General features: G+C 49.5%; 3 protein-coding genes and 1 pseudogene across 3 annotated transcripts; 2 read left to right on the top strand and 2 right to left on the bottom strand.

The window, feature by feature from the left end:
• Positions 1–6,069: 6,069 nt before the first annotated feature.
• Positions 6,070–8,161, bottom strand: SAPIO_CDS1211 (uncharacterized protein; the record flags this gene model as incomplete). The annotated part of the gene is made up of 8 exons (XM_016784534.1): positions 6,070–6,341; positions 6,408–6,726; positions 6,786–6,872; positions 6,943–7,231; positions 7,285–7,423; positions 7,553–7,710; positions 7,770–7,804; positions 7,880–8,161. 8 exons carry the CDS (start codon positions 8,159–8,161, stop codon positions 6,070–6,072), a joined length of 1,581 nt encoding a protein of 526 aa, XP_016646089.1.
• A 1,390-nt stretch (positions 8,162–9,551) lies between these two features.
• SAPIO_CDS1210 lies at positions 9,552–10,445 on the top strand (annotated as a pseudogene; the record flags this gene model as incomplete).
• Positions 10,446–11,608: 1,163 nt separating this feature from the next.
• SAPIO_CDS1209 (uncharacterized protein) lies at positions 11,609–13,867 on the top strand (the record flags this gene model as incomplete). Its single annotated transcript, XM_016784533.1, has 2 exons — positions 11,609–13,745; positions 13,803–13,867. 2 exons carry the CDS (start codon positions 11,609–11,611, stop codon positions 13,865–13,867), a joined length of 2,202 nt encoding a protein of 733 aa, XP_016646088.1.
• A 2,352-nt stretch (positions 13,868–16,219) lies between these two features.
• Positions 16,220–17,660, bottom strand: SAPIO_CDS1208 (Uncharacterized protein; the record flags this gene model as incomplete). The annotated part of the gene is made up of 4 exons (XM_016784532.1): positions 16,220–16,533; positions 16,603–17,051; positions 17,145–17,274; positions 17,360–17,660. 4 exons carry the CDS (start codon positions 17,658–17,660, stop codon positions 16,220–16,222), a joined length of 1,194 nt encoding a protein of 397 aa, XP_016646087.1.
• Positions 17,661–19,356: the final 1,696 nt, after the last annotated feature.

Raw genomic sequence — 19,356 nt, 5'->3', positions numbered from 1 at the left:
ACGACACAGTGAGAATCGTTTACTTGACTAAAATATCGATGCCGCCGTACTTGGTAATATAATTACTAACAGTAGCCTTGACGCTCTCGCTAATAAATTAAATATATAAAAACTTTTTATATTTTATATAAGTATTTTCTTTTTAGCTCGTTCTAGATCTTCTTAGATTACTTTACTTTACTATAATCTTAGTTAATCTAGATTTTTTATAAATTATTATAAATATAAGTAATTTATATTTCTTACAATCTCTTCTATTACTCTATAGTTTACTCTTTTCTACTAGGCCCGACTACCTGGTCCTATTCTTCAGCTATATACAGCTATAATGATAGTAAGAATATTTATTTTATAGTCTTCTTATACGACTTAAGACCGGTAGTGTAGGGGTCCTAGGACTATACTATTAGACTGTAGGATATTATAGCGTGTATTGTTCTACGCCGCGTCAGGGCCACGACCCCTACGAGGCTACGTCGATGAAGCTGGTAGGGCTCGTACGCCGTAATGATCTCAAAGGTCGAAACTACGCCCACGCGCCAACAAGACTCATTAAGAAAGCCCCAAACAAGGCAAGTAGACAAGCGTAAACACGTGTTTTACCATAGAGGGTTTCCCAGCTTTCGTCACTAAGAAAATCTGGCGCGAGAAGCTCGACTAGGGACGCAAAGGTAAGTAAACCGGCTGAAATAGCGCTCAAGATCCCAACAAGGAGAAGTCCAGTCTTCGAGTCTGGCCTGTAAAGGGTGTGGGTGGCTAGGCCAATCGCCTGGCCAATTGGTGTTCTGTGTCCAAGGTACTGTTATTATCTAGACATAGTAATAGAGAGAACAGAGAAAGAGAACAGAGAGAGAGAACAGAGTACGCACGTGCATCCGTAGGCTAGAGCCATCAACCAAGGTTGGATAGCACCATCCCGCCAGGAAATATCGGCGATTCGAGATCCTAGAGCGAGGCCTTCAAAAAGCTCTGTGGCGGCCCGGTTAGTTACTACCTAATTATTTCGCTGATATGATCGTTGGACTTACGATGGAAGATAATGGCAATTAGGAGGACGATGAAGCTGTTCCCAGTGGAGACGCTGAGAGTCATTCCAATAAAAACACTATGAACGAGGATGCCGAGCTCAAGGAGGAGACATTGAAGGATCTCCCGGCGCTGCCGTTGCTCTGGAGTCATTACTTCTGTCGAACGAACGTTATGCAAACCTATATCAGGCTGATCCCTGAGTGGTGACTGAGCAGTAGTATTCACTGGGTCAGAAGCCTCGTGTTTACCACTCTTGATCCGAGCCTCTTCTTCAACTGGAACATGTCGGGCAGTCAATTGGTGATTGCTGGAGGCAGTCAGAGTTTGGGTTCGAGGAGTCCTGCAGGCTGGATGAAGAAGCATCTCGAGGACAACGATAAGGAAGACGGATGACATCGTGATCACCCCTGAGATAGCGGGGTAATCCCTAACCCAGAAGCGGCCAAGACACGGGTCGCTAAGATTGACGAAGGCCGGCGGAAGTAGATGGACGAATGCGGCACCGATAATGACGCCTGTCCCGAAGTGTCGTATGGTGAATAATACCGAACTTGGTATCTTCAACCCAGGAACCCTTGTCGCTAAAACGGGAAAACCAGCGGCCGCTGCTGATACAAATAGGATAATGAAAAGAGCACCAATATGTAGAGGCATGTCATAGTCGCTCATGTTAATCCGTCCTGCACCACAGTCTGACCTCCTGGAGAGTGGTATAAGTTCGGGTGTGTTAGAGAGGGGCTGCTGAAAGAAATGCGTAATAGAGTGAAAGATAAGTAAAAATAGATGCTTTCCGAACCACACAAGGGATACGACGGCAAGGGCGGAAGAAAGCCAGGCGATACTGGCCCGAAGCGATGAACGCCATGAAGATGGGATGTCGGTGGAACTAAGTGGACCAGATACATCATAGGATGGAAGATAAAATGAAAGTCCTAGAATACAGATTATTAGCAATTCGATTATAGATAAATATATTCGTCGGTTCTCAACGGACCTGTTCCAGACTTTATATGCCCCGTGAAAACGGTACAATTACCAAGCTCTTGGGATTGGGCCTCCTGGTTCTGGGGTTTCTCCTGCGGTGTGGCAGTAAACTCTTGAAGGCGTGCAGACCTCCCAATGCGACCCCAAACAGGTTTCCCTTCCAGGTTTGATAGAGATGAGCGGTTTACTCCCATCGAGGGGGTGCTTTGGTGCCGGTCCTGGGGTGGGAATAAGGATTTCTCAGTGGAGAGGGTGCTCATCGCTTTGGATGTTGATGTTGGTTTGGAGTGTTCAGATACTTTGGTCACGAGTAATCGAAGAGCTAGATGATAAGCTCTAAAGAGAAACGGGTATTCGGAATATAGGGAAGACCATGTTGAAGCATGGCCTCGTGTATTTCCCTCTTTTAAGCAGATTATCAGATAAGATAATCTTACCATCAAGAGCTGTAGAAGAGTGTCCCAGTCGTAGGCTGATAGTTTTGGAGGCTAGCTTCCCCACGACTAGATGTATGGTCACAACGTATGACTGCGGGTAGTAAATGATACGAGGTGGGGGTTGTATTGAATGATTTGCAGTAAACTTGGGCTTTATTGAGTGACTGAGCCTGTGACAAGATCAATAGAGCATGATGTTTTAAAGTCGGAATTGGTAGTCACTGTCTAGCCTTCGCTGCAGACTGGGATTGATAGGACAGAAAGTTTAAATAATTAATTGTGCAGGGCCACAAGAACAACCACTCCTCCAATATGCACGAGCTACTACGCACGGCCGGCGACGTTACCAGGAGTCTAAAAAAGTCAGGCTTCGTCGATGTCCCCCACGAGGTGAATCCAATAGCCTTCGCCCTCCTTAGACCAACACGCCTCTCGACCATCCTCTTCTCGCCGATACCCCGAGGATCTATAACTAAAAAGCCAACACGTCTGAAAATAAACTCTTTCACACTATACCGGTCTTTCCTCCTCCCACCTACCTAATTCGACATGATGAAAAGAGGATACTAAAGGAGGGACGACGGTGACAGTGATAGTTTTGGGGGTTTGGGGAAGTTAGCAGAGTACCACGCTCTGGGAGGTTCTGTCTACCCAACGAGACATTTTCCCGGGCAACGACCTACTTACCTTTAGTACATGTCCCTTTACTCTGCTCGCTCCGGGCCCGGTTTAAAGCACCCGAGAAGGCCATTATTAACATTGAGAGGCGCGATCACCTGGGCTCCCTCTGCGATGAGAAAAGACTTCCACCCTAACCTGTTCATCCGCCCTCGGCAAGTCGACCGCCTCAAGAGTTTGATGGCCGTGCTCAGAGATGCAGTTGGCACACCAATTCCTGAACCGGCCGCTCAATACGATTCCGCTCCCAAACAGCCCACCAACCAGTGTTGGGCCAATGCGCGATCCCGTATTTGGTATCGGCGTGGTCTGATTGCCTCCAGGGCCTGTCGGAAATTATTATGAGGCGGAAGAGTAACGTGGGAAGGTGTCAAAATTATCTAATAGTTTCCTGCCCGGAAAGTGGTGATTGAGCATTCGAAATTCATTGGGCTGATTGAAGATGGATTGATAAGATACCTGGCGGGGTTCTCTCTTGCTCCCCCGCCCCTTCGCAGCCTTAATCTATGAAGCAGTTTCTTCCCAAGCTTCGCATACCATGATAATTGCTAATAGCTATTTTCTCCGTGGGATCAATCTCCTTTACAGCCCGTGCCTTAACCGGAACGCCTGTAAGTATTACCTTTTACCTTACCTTTTCTTATAATTGCGAGTATCGAACTTAGAGCCGGGACATCTTTATAATGGGTCGATTATATGTATTGGAAGAGGGTCGATGAGAAAGGATAGCTAGCGCTACGTACTGACTATGTAGGGTGGTGAGAGGAGTGATGAGCTCTACCGAGGCACATCTGTATTAACTCGGACTGGGGAGCAGAGAACGACTTGGCGGAGCGGGGGTAAGGAATTGTAGCGTTCCTTAGCGCTAATAGTAGTTTATTACCCATTTCTATTCATTGTGTTATTTGCCGACCGCCCCCTAACTGACTGGCCTGGACGGTAGGAATTTTGGACTAAGTGCTATTAGACTTCCGGACTAAATATCTTTCGTCTTGCGTCTCTCTCCTTAAAATGTACTTGTTTTGATTTTATATAATATGATAACATTTTAGTTGGCTGGCCTCAACTCTCCTCTACTACTAATAAAGACGGATTCCTACCCTTCACTTTCTCGTTTACTACTCTATACTGAAGGTGAATCGGTCATGACGACGCATTTAGTGTCTATAGTAGGATCCCTATTATCTTTTCTTATTTTATTAGACTTAGAGAGTATAACTCTTTTTTTTTTTTTTTTTTTAAGTTGAATAAGTAATTGTTAATCCCGATACTCTATAAATAGAGGGATGGTCTATTAAATGAAAGGTAGCGTAGGGTAATCGAAGCTACCGGAAAATGGGTTAGTACAATTGCCAGGACAGAGCCGCGTGTCGATTTTAACATTTCTTTCTTTCCTTTTGTACTTTTTTTCTCCTCCTCCGCCCCGAAAAAAAAGGGAAAGAAGAAAAACTAGTTCTGTCATTATACTTCTAACGGTCTTGAAGTAGAGGAACTGCGGACAGGGACGGGTACACACATTCTTCCGAAGCATATCTAGCCGGATCGAAGCCTATTTCGTTGCTTCTACCCGCCCCGTCTCTTTCACTGGTTGATCCGTGGACCTGGCCACGCCTCCTGATGATGCACCCATTGGGAAGCCTCTCCTCCTGATATTTAAGTATCCGCGGTCGCACTTGAGTGGCCTCTTGAGTGCTACCACCCTCGGGCCATTCAAGGGGGACAGATACGCGGAGTGGTAAGGTTCAGCTTGCAAATTCCAGGGTTGATAAGGAATTTATAATGAACTGGAATTCCGGTCCGCCGTCCGGCGTTGTATTGAGAACCGGTTGTGTCAACTCAAGCCATAAATCAAGTTAAATGTTGCGATGCAGCGATCAGCTGGAGCAGTTGAAGCCAGGCATTCTGCCTTGGAGGCACGAAGGGGTTGGTACAGTGGTTAAGCTGACGAATGCGAAGTGCCACGGGCTTGGTCTTTAAAAAATTCGATCCGAGTCCAAAGATCTGTAAAGGTGAACCTTACATGCGCCCCTATCACGCTGACGGGGAGCTTCAGCTGGGGGGAGATCCAGGTTGACTGGGGACGTTAGGATTCGGGAGGTGGGGTCGTCACTGAGTTGTCAGGGCTGTTCATTTTCAGCGCCGCAATTAGATGACGTCGTATGAAACATTGCCAGAATCAGACTGTCCCAAGCACAATCCAGGCAATGCACCTTTTGGCACAGGGGGCACTGGCGGGTGATCAACACAGTACGAATACAGCTGGTATGCGATTTTTTTTTCCCGAGACCGAAATATAGATAGTCTATAACATCGAACGGTCACAGACGCAGGTAGTATTCAATTATGTTTCGGCTGAGGTTCGCGTTATAAGTATGCCTGCATTGATGGTGAGTCTACAGACTGACTTCGGAAGATCCACGGTCCGTGTGACGCTCCGTTGTGTCTTAATTTTCTAGGTGTCCAGTTTCTTCACTCGGGCAACTATCAAGCAATCATGAGTAAAAGCCTGTATGAGGATGAGTGGAAGGATCCCCGCCGGATTTAATATAATTTGATTACAAGAAGTATAACAATGTAGGCTTCGTGTCACCCTTATCGTATTATTCTAGTCTCTCTTCATGGTAGTGGCGACGCGGTCTAGGGCGCTGCGGCCTACTTTCAAGGTGCCGATGAGCATATTATTGATCTACAGTTGCTTGCCTTATAGATCCTTCGGAGTACAAGGTGAAACCAATGTCTACTTCAGGGCGTGCGGCAAATGCGCCTTAAAGCTAGCACCTCACTAGAACAAAGTTTATGAGTGTAAGAAATGATGGTAATGGTGTATAATGAAGGGGAAGGAAACCATCTTATTGGGGCTCCTTCTAATAAATGCCTCCTACTGTACCTAATGGAATTTGCGAGCTGCGTGACCCTAGGCGCACTTCCATTTTTGTACTAATTACAATGTGTACTTAAACAAGGGACTCTTGTCACCCATCTCCGTGAGAGCTACATCTCCGTGCTTTTCAACAACACCATCTGGCCCACCATTCTCCGCAACATAGCGCTCACGCTTTTTGTTAATAGCGGAAAGAATGAAAAGCATAGTTCCAGCAGCAATGATTCCAAGCCCAATAAAACCGATAGAAATGCCGTAACCCAGACGATAATGTGGCTTCTCCCGGGCGAGGTAGATGTTGGAACCGATAAGTCCACCTGTATTACCGAGTGCTGTTGGAGAGAAAAAAATTATTAGCTACCACTTCTCGACAGACTCAGGAAGGGCCTTCGACTCACATATTTGCAGAGACATGCCGATGGCCCGCTTGTAAGGCCCAGCGAGGTTATTTGCAAGCCATGAGATAACGCCCGGGAATGCGGGGAAGAATCCGCAGCAAGCAAGAAAACAGCCGGCATACGTCAACTTCGCAAGATTCTCACTATTAGAAGTGGCAATTGCTATAACGAAGCCGACAATAGAAAGTAGTAAAGAGCCCACGATAAAGTAGCCGCGGCGCTTAAACTTATCCGAGAAATGAGCAACTACAATCGTGAGAACGCAAGCGGTCACGTAAGGCGGGATGGTCATGAGCTGAGCGCGTCGGGCCGTGTATCCCTGGACAGAAAAGTAAAGAAATTAGAGACTTTCAATAATAAAGGCAACGGAGAACTTACAAGTGTCGAGATGATCGTCGGCAGACCAAAGACGAGCCCGTAGGTGGACACGGAGATACCCAAGTAAATCACAACGCTGAGGTAGACCTGCACCCAATCGTAAGCACTTCTGAGTACACAGGATCCATGGCTGAATAATTAATATATATATACTCACTTGCCAGTCGCGGAAGGCGTCCTTGGTATATTTCCGCTTAGGTCCATCTTCCAACGTCCCCATTCCCGCCCGGTTTCCATCATATGCCAGCTTCACCTTGAGGTACTGTTTCTCTTCTTCCGTCAACCACGACACAGAATCTGGGCCATTGTAGATGGTGAAGATGGCAGCGACACCGCCAAGTACGGTGAGGAGACCTTCGAGGATAAAGATCCATTGCCAGCCGGAAAGTCCGCCAATTCCATCCATCAATGTGATGGCGTAGGCAAGCAGACCGGAGAATGCACCCCTGAATCACCCGTTAGAACCAGGTGAGACGAGTTGAGAGGTGGTCCGACTTACGCGAGGGACGCCGTGGCATAGAAAAGTGCCGTCCTGTACATAGCTTCGTGTCTGGTATACCAGCTCGTAATGTAGTAGGCGCACGCAGGAAAGATGCCCGCCTCGGGGACTCCGAGGAAGAATCTGGCGGCTAGAAGCCCTGGATAATTTTTAACAATGCCCATCAAGGTCATTACAATTCCCCATGTGATAGCAATCGCGGGAACTACAAAGTTAGCTGGCGGTTTCTTTTTTTTTTTTTTTCAAGTCGGAAGAGACTAGCACTTACTCCAGACACGGGGAGAGAGATATTTCAATGCCATATTGGCCGGTACCTCGAAGACGATATAGGAAACAAAGAAGATTGTCAGGGCCACATTATATTGATCTCCTGCCATGCCCAGATCTTTTTCAAGACCAGCGAGTCTTGCGTTGCCAATGTTGCCCCTACTAGAGTTCAGCTATCCGGAGTCCGACACGCAGTTGTTATGTAGATCATAACCTACCGGTCCAGGTATGCAAGAAGGTACAAAACCGCAATCTGTGACAAAAAGAAAGAAAATTAGCATTGCCCAGGCTTGTGAAGGAAACAATAGATGTAGCTGGAAAAACTCACGATTGGAATGAGGTGCAAGTCCATTTTACGCATGAGTTTGTCATACTTTGGCCCGGTAAACTCTTGTAGCAACGCAGCGACGTCTGGTGGGAGGCCATCGTCATTCGAGACCGTCGACTTCTCGGTATGTGACATGGCGACCGCCTCAGTCTTAGATGGCGTCATAACGTCCGACATGTTTGAAGTAAAGAAATAACTGTTCTGGCGAACGGTAGTATTCTGAGCTTTGGGAGTCCCATCGCTCTCCACGGAAAGGAACAGATTATATACTTCGTTGGACATCAACCCAGTGGCAACAGTGCGGTTGCATTTGATGAGACTGGTCAAGGTCACCCTCCGGTGGAACGATGCCCTTGACTCCTTGTTCAAACCATGCCGAGGTACAAGGAGTCTAGTTTTACTCCATAGATTTCGGGTCTGACCCTCGTCCCTAGCTAGACGTCAAATCTACCCTGGATCTGGGGTTTTTAGCGCCGAAAAGTCTGGGGAAATGCGGGGAAGATTGTGGGGAAAGGGGTCACTAATTTCCGGATCCGAGAATGAACACATCAATGACTCCTGCCGAGTTCCACCGGAAGCAGGCTCTTCAGGCCAAGACGGACCCACAAGGGAAATATCCACGGTTGCTGGAGGACTATTAATTCAGTATTGTCAAGAGATATTTTGTCGGATCGCATTGAAAATGGTGAGAATATCCCTCTCCATCGTCTCGTGTCTTGCGGAGTTGCGGCCATCATCGCTTAAACGTCCCAGTCGACTCAAACATGAGTCCTTTCCATCCTCCCGCGTGGGCTCCTAGCATCACTGATGCCGATATTCCAGATGATCTATCTATATTCGAGTTTCTTTTCGATGATAAGTTTCGTCCTCGTAAATGCGAAGACTCTCCTAAACCCTTCGTCGACAGTGTTAGTGGTCAGGGATACGATATTCTAGAGACTAAGTCGCGGGTTGAGTCGCTTGCTGCAGGGCTGGCAAGTCAGCTTGGAATTAGAGCCGGATCGGGAGATGTCTGGCAGCGAGTAGTCTGTGTGTTTGCAGTCAATAATGTGAGAAAAAAAAGAACAACTCTTGATGGCGGACGTATACGTCATGCTAACTCGCCCAGATTCATACTCCCGTCCTTGCCTGGGCCATACATCGACTCGATGGCGTTATCGCGCCAGCCAATGCAGCTTTTCAAGTATCGGAGCTTGCAAACCAGCTCATAGACTCGGGAGCCTGTGGTTTATTTACTTGTCCTTCTCGCCTTGATACGGCTCTCGAGGCTGCCAAACAAGCTGGCATTCCCGAATCGAACGTCTTCTTGATACCCATACCCGGAGATGCAGCTGCCCCTCGGATAGATACCCGAAAGGTTCTCGATGTGGAGGATCTGGTCAATGCGGGACGACGACTTCCTCCTCTCCCACGTAAAAAGTGGCCAAAGGGCCAAGGGCGTCAACAAGTCGCCTACCTTTGCTACTCGTCGGGCACATCCGGGCCGCCGAAAGGCGTAATGATAAGCCACCGTAACGTCATTGCCAACATCATTCAAATGACGTGCTATGAATCTACCTTTCGATCCGAAAGCCATCGGGATGTTATCCTCGGAGTTCTACCACAGTCTCACATATACTCGATTGTTTTGATAACTCATGTGCCCGTCTTCCGTGGCGATACGGTCGTTACAATGGCCAAATTCGACCTCATGAGCTTCATTCGCGCCGTCAAGAAGTTCCGGATGACCCTGCTTTACGTGGTTCCTCCCATCCTCATCTCGCTGGCTAAGCAAGGCGCTTTGGCGAAGGATCCGACAATCTTTAACTTACCGTCGGTTCAAAGGATTTACTGCGGCGCTGCGCCTCTGACTGAAGAGCTCACTTCGCAGATTCGAAATCGCTATCCTAACGTGCTTTTGGGGCAAGGATACGGCATGACGGAAGCGCCCACCGTGATCGCTTCGCACCCCAAGGAAGTTTTCGACGGTTCCAGCGGGTGCATTATCCCCGGACTGGAAATGAAAATCATGGATTCGGATGGCAACGAGGTTAGAGAGCCGAACAAAGGGGGCGAGCTATTTGTAAAGGGCCCAAATATCGCGCTCGGTTATTACAAGAACGAGGAGGCCACCAAGGAAACGTTCGCAGACGGATGGCTCAGAACTGGGGACAAGGTCGAGGTACGGCTGCATCCAAAGACAAAGGATCCGCACCTCTTCATTGTAGACCGGTTGAAGGAGTTCATCAAGGTCTCCGGGTTTCAAGTTGCGCCCGCAGAACTCGAAGGACACTTGCTGGGCCACCCACTAGTGGAGGATTGTGCCGTCATTTCGGTACCCGACGAGCGATCTGGTGAAGTTCCAAAGGCTTTGGTAGTTTTGAGGAAAGATTCTAACGTCGACCACCAGACGGCTGAACAGGAGCTGAAGGACTGGGTTGCCCAACACAAGTCAAAGCAGAAGCATCTTAGAGGTGGAGTCGAATTCATCCCGGAGGTGCCGAAAAGCCCAAGCGGGAAGATTTTGAGGAGGTTCCTGAGAGACCGGGAGAAGTCTCGATTGTCGAAGAGGGCGGCTAGGCTCTGATAATGTTGCGCTACCTATTCCATGCCACCATGATAGAGATTTGCAGATCCCACTTCTCTTAAGACTAAATTAAATTATTCCAAGCTGAGATGAGAATCCGATCCATAAGCACGAACAAATGTGACAGTCTACTGGGTTTGCACCAGTAAGCCACTCTACGTCGAAAGGATATTCATGCCATGCTGCGCCTAAAATGATGAAAATTAAAAACTCCGTATGTAATCTTTTTGCCAATTCGTCCGATCCCGTGGAAAGCAGAGCGGCGTTGACGGCGTCATCGTCCATTAACATTTCCTAGACAGAACCTCCTCTCCTTCGCCGATCAAATAAGCTGGAGGAAATAGCACCCCAACTCGAAATGGCATCTCTAAGGCCAGCTCTGGGGTTAATCTGATGCAAGGTCCATTGTAGGATCAAATTCATCCTCGCATCCAGCACTTTCTCAGGCCAACCCCTATTAACTCCGCCGATCGACAGTAGGAATTTAGTAAGACCCAGCCGAGGCATCATAGAAAGCTGGGATCGAGGAAAGTTAATACGACGGAGATTGCTCCTGAATGAAACAGCGACTACACGCCGAACGTAGGCAATTGAACCTAGCGTTGAAGCGACATCCGAGTCCTTATTTTCAAGATGACGGGGAAGGTTGCTTGATTCCAGGTGGTCCACCTGCGTTCGTCCATGATCGTACCATGTCTTGGGGCTCTCGGGCTTCCACCGGAACAAACATCCGACCAGCTGGTACCGAGGTCGTGGACCAAGCCTAAACAGGCAGGCGGAGGTCCAGATGCGGGGATTGCGGGGATAACGTGGTAGCGCTAAGTTGCATCCAGAGTCAAACAGCTTCCGACTGATTATAATGCTGAGGTGCTCCCCTCGAGGTTCGCATCCGGTGGGACTTGCGGCACTTCCATTTCCACCCTAACATTAATTTGTCCATCACAACATCGCAGCCTCCGAGATGATCTCATTGCCTTCCGGTCCCGAACCATCACCATCGCTCCGCAGAGTCTCTGTGGCCTGCGCACGCTGCCGTAGGCAAAAGCTGAAGGTGGGTACACATCAATTGATCCACATATGAATTATTCCTATTGGGCGCCGACGATTCTCTCAGATGTCAGGGGCTAAATATTATCAAGTGCGATGCCACGAAGCCATGTACTATGTGCGTCCGGTCGGGCATGGAGTGTCGGCCTCGATCGGAGCCTGAATCCACCAGATCCTCGTCGAAGCGGCACAAAGCAAGCAATACCCCGGGCAGTTACGGTGGGGTTACCGCAAAGGTGGCCAGGCGCCGCCGAAATGTGTCTGCAAGTCCGGAGATAGTCGTGGGCCGGTCGGCGCGCTCCACTCACACGTCGCCGGAACGAGCCTCTCCACTGGGCCGGCAGATCACCAGCTCCATAGAGACCCAGCAATTCGGTGCCAACAGGTCCACGATATCTCTAGCTATGAACGTGTACGAGAATCTCGGGACGCAGGCACCTACGAAGGGCTCCACAATCCCGGGTGACGCCTCGCCAGCTTCACCCAGTGGCCCGACGTGGGAATTGCAATTAATGCAAATGCCCGCCCCATCGGTGATGGAAAGTTTGATTGAAGTGTACTTTGACAAGATACACTGGTTCATCTGGATATTTCACAAGCCAACCTTTATGAGGCAGGCTCGCGATATTCTATCGGCGGCCACTTGGCGACGGGAGGATATGAGTAAGATACTTGTTACCCTAACTGTCGCCGCGCTTGGTCTCAAGTGCGCGATCCAAAACACCTCGCCACAAGGCCAGCAGTTTCTCTCCTCAGTCTCGTCTGATCCGCAACGACTCATGGACCAGATGATTGGAGAGGTACGGGTTCATCTCATAGACCTTCTCGACGACAGCCGCTTGGAGACTGTCCAGGTTTGCGTGCTCCTTGGTGCATTCTACATCTTCCATGGTTCACCGAGTCTAGCCTGGGCTATGATTGGCCTATCTGTTAGAGCATCCTACGCTCTGGCATTGCACTGCGAGTTGGACTCCGATGATCAAGTCGACACGCAGGTCCGCCGCCGCTGCTGGAATCACATCACTGTTGCCGACACCTTTGCTTCTCAGATTTATGGGAGACCCGCATCTCTCGACGCCGCCTTTTCCAACTTGCTGCCGCTTGCAGATATAGACGATACTGCAATTGATGTTCTCTCCAACGAGTCCCAAACGGAGGATAGGGCTGGTGACGGGAAGGTGACCGCCTTGACATTTCACTGGCTCAAGTATAAGTTGTACGAGATCATCCGAAAGACCCTCTCCACCTTTAGGCTGCTGCAGCTACGGAATCCTATGACGGCGGAAGACTTGCAGTCCCTGCTAGATGCCGTCCAACGTGCTGATATGCACCTATCAGAGTGGCGAGGAGCGCTTCCGCGGCTGCTAGACAGTGACGATTTTCTAGATGAGGATCATCCACAACAATCATCCTTCCAGGAACGTTTTGAGGGCCAAGGGGGAAAGGACTCAGACTCGGCGCTGCGGCGTCTCAGGTTGCAAGCATTGTTGTTGCAAATCACCTACGACGCGGCCATCATACTCGCACATCGGCCGCTGTTAGAACACAGCCTTTCGGCAGAATATCGCCAAGGCATATCCAAGAGTTCCAGAGACCTAGTGTCGAGATCCTTTGATGTTTCTGTCAAGGCAGCGCTACGCATGTCTCGGACGCCTATTATGCAGTTCGAGCACGAATTCTGCTTGGCGTTTATCTTCATTCATCTTTTCACCGCCGGAGTTATACTCTGCATTCCGCCGACCAGTCATCCATACAGCAGCATTGCGCAGGAATCTAAAGCTGGCGTGTTTCGGATTATCCAAGCCGCCAAGGCACTCAGCCCGCGTAGCCAAGTTGCACGTCACGCCGAGCAGCTCCTCAGCGATCTCTTACAACTCAGTATGCACCGCGAGGTCGACATGGTCTTCAAAGAGGACCGCAAAATGGACCAAAGGCCTGCGTCAAATCAGTCCCCGGCCGAGCCTGCACGCATCACTATTAATGCGTGCGAGGTCAGATTGTCGTTGGCCGAGAACTACCACAATCCACCAGAGCGTGATATCAACCAGCAAGGCCAATACAGCGAGACCATTCTGTCAGTTCCGCCGACTTCGGAGACGCCCCTGCCGTCGCATCAACAAGACCCCGACTCAGGAGGCTTCAGAAATGAGTGGGTAGAGCCATATCCAGTCTTTAGCCTCATGAACGCTGTTGGCTCCGAGACTCAACCCCTCGATTTGCCGCTGGATGAAGCTTTCGGCGCTTTTGGCCAAGGTATGTACCCGAGTCTCGTCTTCTCTTCAAACTGCTCCATTGCTAACTTAATACTAGTCATGTTTAACCTAATGCCCGATGACCCCTTGAACAGTTGGGGTTGGGGGAAGGGATCTATCTAGTTTCAGCTTTCACTGTTAAAGGCAAAGACCCTCTCTCTAGCACGCTTTGCCATAAAAAGCAAATCCGACCTCCTCTCGCCAGGGATACCAGCGGCTTGGCCAGGGCAGCGCGTTCCGGGGGACCAATCTCGCGAAAGATCATAAGTAACTTTAAAGTAGCATTAATAACTAAGAAAAAGAATTTGACTTTGAGAGTTAACGATTGCCGAAGAGGCTGGACACGGTCATACTGGTAATAAGTTTGGCTTGCTTCATCGCTACGCAACAGACTTTCATTTCGACTGAATTTCCCCCCATTTTCAGTGCCTCACATTTTGTCTAGTCCTGGCGACGCCGGAATAATGGGGAAAATTTGAAGATAGCAATGTAAGAATGTTTTATAGGCCCTCATGAGGCTATCCACGCAACTGTGCGCGACGAGGACCTCTTCGCTAGAGGCTCTTCTCTTCTGCGACGACGTCGATCGAGAAGTCTTCTCCTCTTCAATCTACAGATGGGGGCTGCTCTCCATGTAGCTGTCCAATGCAATAATATACTAGCTGTATTTATGCTTCTCTAGGGGGAAAAGGAAGGCGTAATAGACCTACCTCGCCCCAATGTCCCTCGCCATAAGACTAGGTTATTCTGAGAAGATGCGACCAATTTAGGCCTGAACGCCACCGACAAACCGAGTCGATGCGATGTGATTATGCCTCCCAGAGACTGCGAGATGCGGTCACCCTTGGCTCCTCCTCGATTGGTGTGCTGGAGAGGTAGAAACCGAGGAGTTCGCTAGCAAGGGTTGGGATTTGAAGGAGCAGCGCTCTACCGTGCCGCCCAAAATTAGCTAGCCAACGCCGTGACAATGCTCCTAGATAGAAGTTAATATCTCTGGGACGTGCTAGAGAGGACCTTAGGCTTTGCATATAACTTCAAGATCATGATAGGCACAGGCATGACAGGCGATCCAGACCACGGGGTCGAATATATAAGCTAGCAGTGGCTTATAAAACTGCTTTTTGAGACTGGTATAGATCCAAGATACTCGATTTTTGATTGACCATTGATCTCTCAGGCGCTCTATGGGATCAAGCTCGCTGGGGCGTTGCAGGTTCTTCTCGAAACGGGCAAGTATATTATCCCAGCCGTAGATCCTACGCTTGCGATTAACTTCTGTCTTTCATTAGGCGTCGGTCCGAATACAAAGTTCTTGGTCTTTAAGCAAAGAAAGACCACCTTGCATTACCTCACTATGCCATTGATAATCCGACGCGGTGGCACACAAACTGCTCTCCATGAGACGGACATCCGACTCCTTGAGAAAGGCGCCTCAGTTACCATCACAGACGACAACAGAGAGACACCCCTACATACCGCCGCGTACGGCTACAGCTTTAAGCTGTTCCAACTCCTACTCTCTCGCACTGCGAGCCTTCTGCAGACGAGCGGCGTTGGTGAATCAGTTCTCCACTGCGCCGTAGCCTCGAAGAACATTAGGTGCTTCAGTTTCTTATTACAATCTTCCCGGACCGTCTCGATTTAAACAAGGCCGACTCGACCGGCTGGACCCCTCGTGGTGGGTCCGCTCGCGAGGACCGAGAATTCCCATGTCAGCTGGCCGAGGGAGTTCCCGTTGTCACGCGCCATGCGAGCTACGCAGCCCTGCTCACACACGGCGTCGATCCTAAGATCGTCACAGGTGAGGATTGGACGCTTTTTCATTGCTTGGATAGCTACTAGAAGACTAGAGACCGAAAGAGTAGCTGGGCTGTTGATTGAGCTAGGTGCCTCCGCAGGTGCTGAGGCACCAGCCGTGGTGCTAACCCGAAGAGCTCTCCTACCCATCACCAGCCTGGCGCATCAACTTCCATGGGGGTTTCGTCTCCAGGAACCGATGGAGAATTTCTCGGATGCATTCCAAGCCGAAGTCAATGCCACCTTCACGGGCTATTGATTGTGGTGTGAATGGTGGAGACTTCCAGCAAGATCAGTGGGACCTATTAGACCAGTGAGTCCGCAGGTCGGCTTTCGAAGACTGTGGCGTCCCTCCAGGGCCAGTCATCTGATCTGGATAGTCGTGAAGTTGTAGAAAGGTAGGGAATCGGCCTTGTAACGTTGCGAGAACTAAGTCTCTACTTACTGTTCTCTGGTTGGCGACTCTCTTTGCAGTCATTCTTCTCCCGGCACATGACTTGTTAGGATAAATATCATATTATTAATTAGAGCAGCGCTCTACTATATAGCTAATAGATAGTTTTGCTCCCGGTATTAGCTGTTTGAGCTTCCTCGTCTTCAAAGACGAAGCAGACACAGGTCTCGCTCAAGTAATAGCGTATCTATTGTGCTAAGGAGATTATCCTAGCGGCACACTACCTAAGCTATCTCAGCCTCGATTAGCATCTCGTACTCTTGCGGGTCAGGCCAGAAGTTAATTATCTTGAAACCGGCGCCAGTTAAGAGTTTTTCCCAGGCGCTCTTAGTGCGCTCAGCAGCTGAGAGCAGGCACATCATCTCTACATCCATAGTAGTCTGGCTGATGCTCGCGCCTTTCGGTGGCATCACGATGTCGTAAACGAAGAGCTTAGAATAACCCTTAACCATAGCCTCTCGGGTATTCTGCAACAACTGCGTGGCTTGGGAATCCGGCCAGTCGTGGAGGACTGCATGGATAAAGTATGCACGGCTCCCTGTGATACAGGTATTAGCTACATGGGGCTTCTTTCCCCGTCTCCGAGGGGATTAAAACTACTACTTACCCTTGACCGGCTGGGGTTCGAAGAAGTCGTGAACCATAGCCGTGATCTTCTCGTCAACCTTGGCCTTGGCAATGATCTCGGGAAGATCCTGCAGGACCAGCGCCCCAGCGGGCAGATCTGGCAGCACGTTAAGAACGTGGGAAATGTCAAGGCCAGTGTTTCCCCCTACGTCAACGACGAGTGGCGATCCGTCGCTAAGGTTGGCGCCATCGAGGAGCTTGCGAGGGTCGTAGAGTTTGGTCCACGGCGTCTTCCAAGCCGTCCAAGCTTCCATGTGGCCCGTAAAGGCTTCGTAGCACTCGGGGCTTTTTTGCAAGCGCCCGAAGAAGTTGAGGCCATCGGGGTCGCTCTCCGTATGGTTGTTGACATCTGCCGCTGCGGGTTCCTTATAGCCAATCTTGGCCAGGTATTTCGGTAGATTGTGCCCAGCCAGGATATATTGGTAGTTTCTGGTACGCAAAAGAGATTAGTCGGCGGCCTAGAGAGAGAGAGAAAGGAAAAAAAAAATGGTCCACAGGGGGGGTGGAGATGGTAGTCCCTACGCTGCTTCAAGTGACGCGCGAACTTTGGTGCTTTCATCCCCGATGGCATGTGAAAAGGGGGTCGGCTTGAACGTGTCTTCCGAAGTTTCTTCCACGACGTTGAAAGCGGCCAAGAGACGGAATAGTCGCCCTACAAAGTTTTGGCTGTGAGCCGAGAATCATCGCAATCACACAGCACAGGTTGCGGGTATCGCGTGGGGTTAAAGCAGACGTACGCAAGAGGTTTGGCTCGATATCATGTGTAACCAACTTCAGCAGATCATCAATGGACTTTTCACCACCCCCGGCACCTGTCCAGGCCTTCCAAAGACCAAGATCAATGCAGGTTTGCAAGGCGGCAAAGACAACAGGGTGCTCAAAGCAGAAACCCCAGGCCCGTTCATATGGTGACTCAACCCTGGCAAGCAGTCGCCGAGCCGCCGCACGAACACGGAGTCGTTCTACCTCGTCGCCGTTAAATGAGGCATGGCTGAAGTTGTCGAGGGCGGCAATTATATCCTTGGACTGGGATGCCATGTTATACCTGGTACTGAGGTCTAGTAATATGAAAAAGTCTTGGAACTAGGGCAAGAAACAACGGTCAACTAGAAAATGACGGTGTCCACTTCCTACATAATAAATAGTTTACTCTCCCACCTTCTTATACAATCATTCCTCCACGCCGCGCGGGAGCTCAGTGGAGGAAGCTAACCTAGCTACACATAATTGCAAGGGGTGTTAAAGCAGGGGCTTCGTCCTCACCAAGCCAGAAGGGTTGTTATTATCCTTTCGTGTTTCATTCATTTCTTCAAGGGTTACCGGACTCCGGTGTGAAAACTTTAGCTAGGGTCACATTGACATGCAGTAGTGCCTCGCCGAAAACAAGTACACTACGTGATGTAGACCCTCAGTGGAGACTCCTTGACTGGCTAGGGGTACCGGAAGAGTGCTACCGGTCCTAGAATAAACAGCAGTCGGGAGACTTCCGGAATATCCCTGTTAAACAGGGGAAGATGGCGAAGCGAGACCAGATTTGGGGGGGAAAAGGGGCTGGCAATGACAGAACGCCCGGGTCTGAAGGATAGAACATGCCCCCTTGCTCATAGGATTGAAGCGTTCTCCCCAGACCATGCTCGATCACCGCCCTTCGTTTTACTTGTTTTATCTCAACTTTCCCCGCGGCAGCAAACAAAAAGCCTTTACCAGTCAAGTGTACTCCCAACAGTGCCTTTCAAACTCGAAATATGGGGGGTAAACATCGTCAAGAATCCAAACCATAACATTCCACCCCACTGCCGAGCGGTTCGTCTCCTGTGACATCTCCGACAAGTATTGGGTTGTATCAAAGTTGAACGGTCGACCTGACTCTTTCAGTGTGCATGGACTAAGGAAAGGGAAGATATCTCAACAGCATAGCTGCTGTTGCATTGAAGAATCGCCGCCCTGAAGGCCCTTAGGCGAGGTAAAATGTACTCTGGCAAAAGTCTGGCAGTACTTCTGCTACCAGTGGAATTGGATCATACGACACAGCATCATTGACGATTCTGCAGATGCAGAAAGGTGGAATCTTTGCTAATTGGTCCCGCTGCCCTTGGGATTCGAGGGATTTATGCAGCCCATCCACTACCCAGGTTGCAAACGACCACGACCATTGAGGAAAAAGTTCTGCGTAGACTTGGTGTGTTTTAGCCACATGTGCCTGCAGTTCCGTGGGGCTGGATAGTGGGTCCAATAGCTGCTCGCGTCTCAACATCATGCTATTCATCCAACTAGTCGGGATGTGCCGCTCAGCTTTAATTTCAGATTCCCGCTTCCATTGGAATAGGGCCATATTCCAGCTTCTTTAGGTAGCTCCCGGTGACGGGTTGAGTTTTCATTTTTGATGCATGGTAGCTTGGCGCTACTTTCGAAGTATGGCGCAATGAAGAAATTTCTACTCGGTAGATGCTCACCATCCGAATCTGCAGGTCCCGGCCCTGGGCACTGGACGACGCGTTCTGTGGGGGCTGCTGCTGCTGCACCCACGAAGTAGTTTACGCACAGTATTAGCATGTCATGGTTTTAAGGGGTTAAGTTACATCTTCGCCCAGGATATTTGCAGGGGTTGTTTGTACCGAGACATCCGTATTTAACTAAAGCTGGACTAGTATCTCTTCCTTGTCGAGTGAGGTCAACCTCATAAATGTGGTGCGAGCTGAATGCTAGTTCCTTCATCCAGGAGGATTTGGGACCC

This window comes from Scedosporium apiospermum, assembly GCF_000732125.1.
Source record: "Scedosporium apiospermum strain IHEM 14462 chromosome Unknown SEQ_SAPIO_0044, whole genome shotgun sequence".
Classification (NCBI taxonomy): Eukaryota; Fungi; Ascomycota; class Sordariomycetes; order Microascales; family Microascaceae; genus Scedosporium; species Scedosporium apiospermum.
Note: the sequence above shows the minus strand (reverse complement) of the source record. Positions and strands in the feature narration are given on the sequence as shown.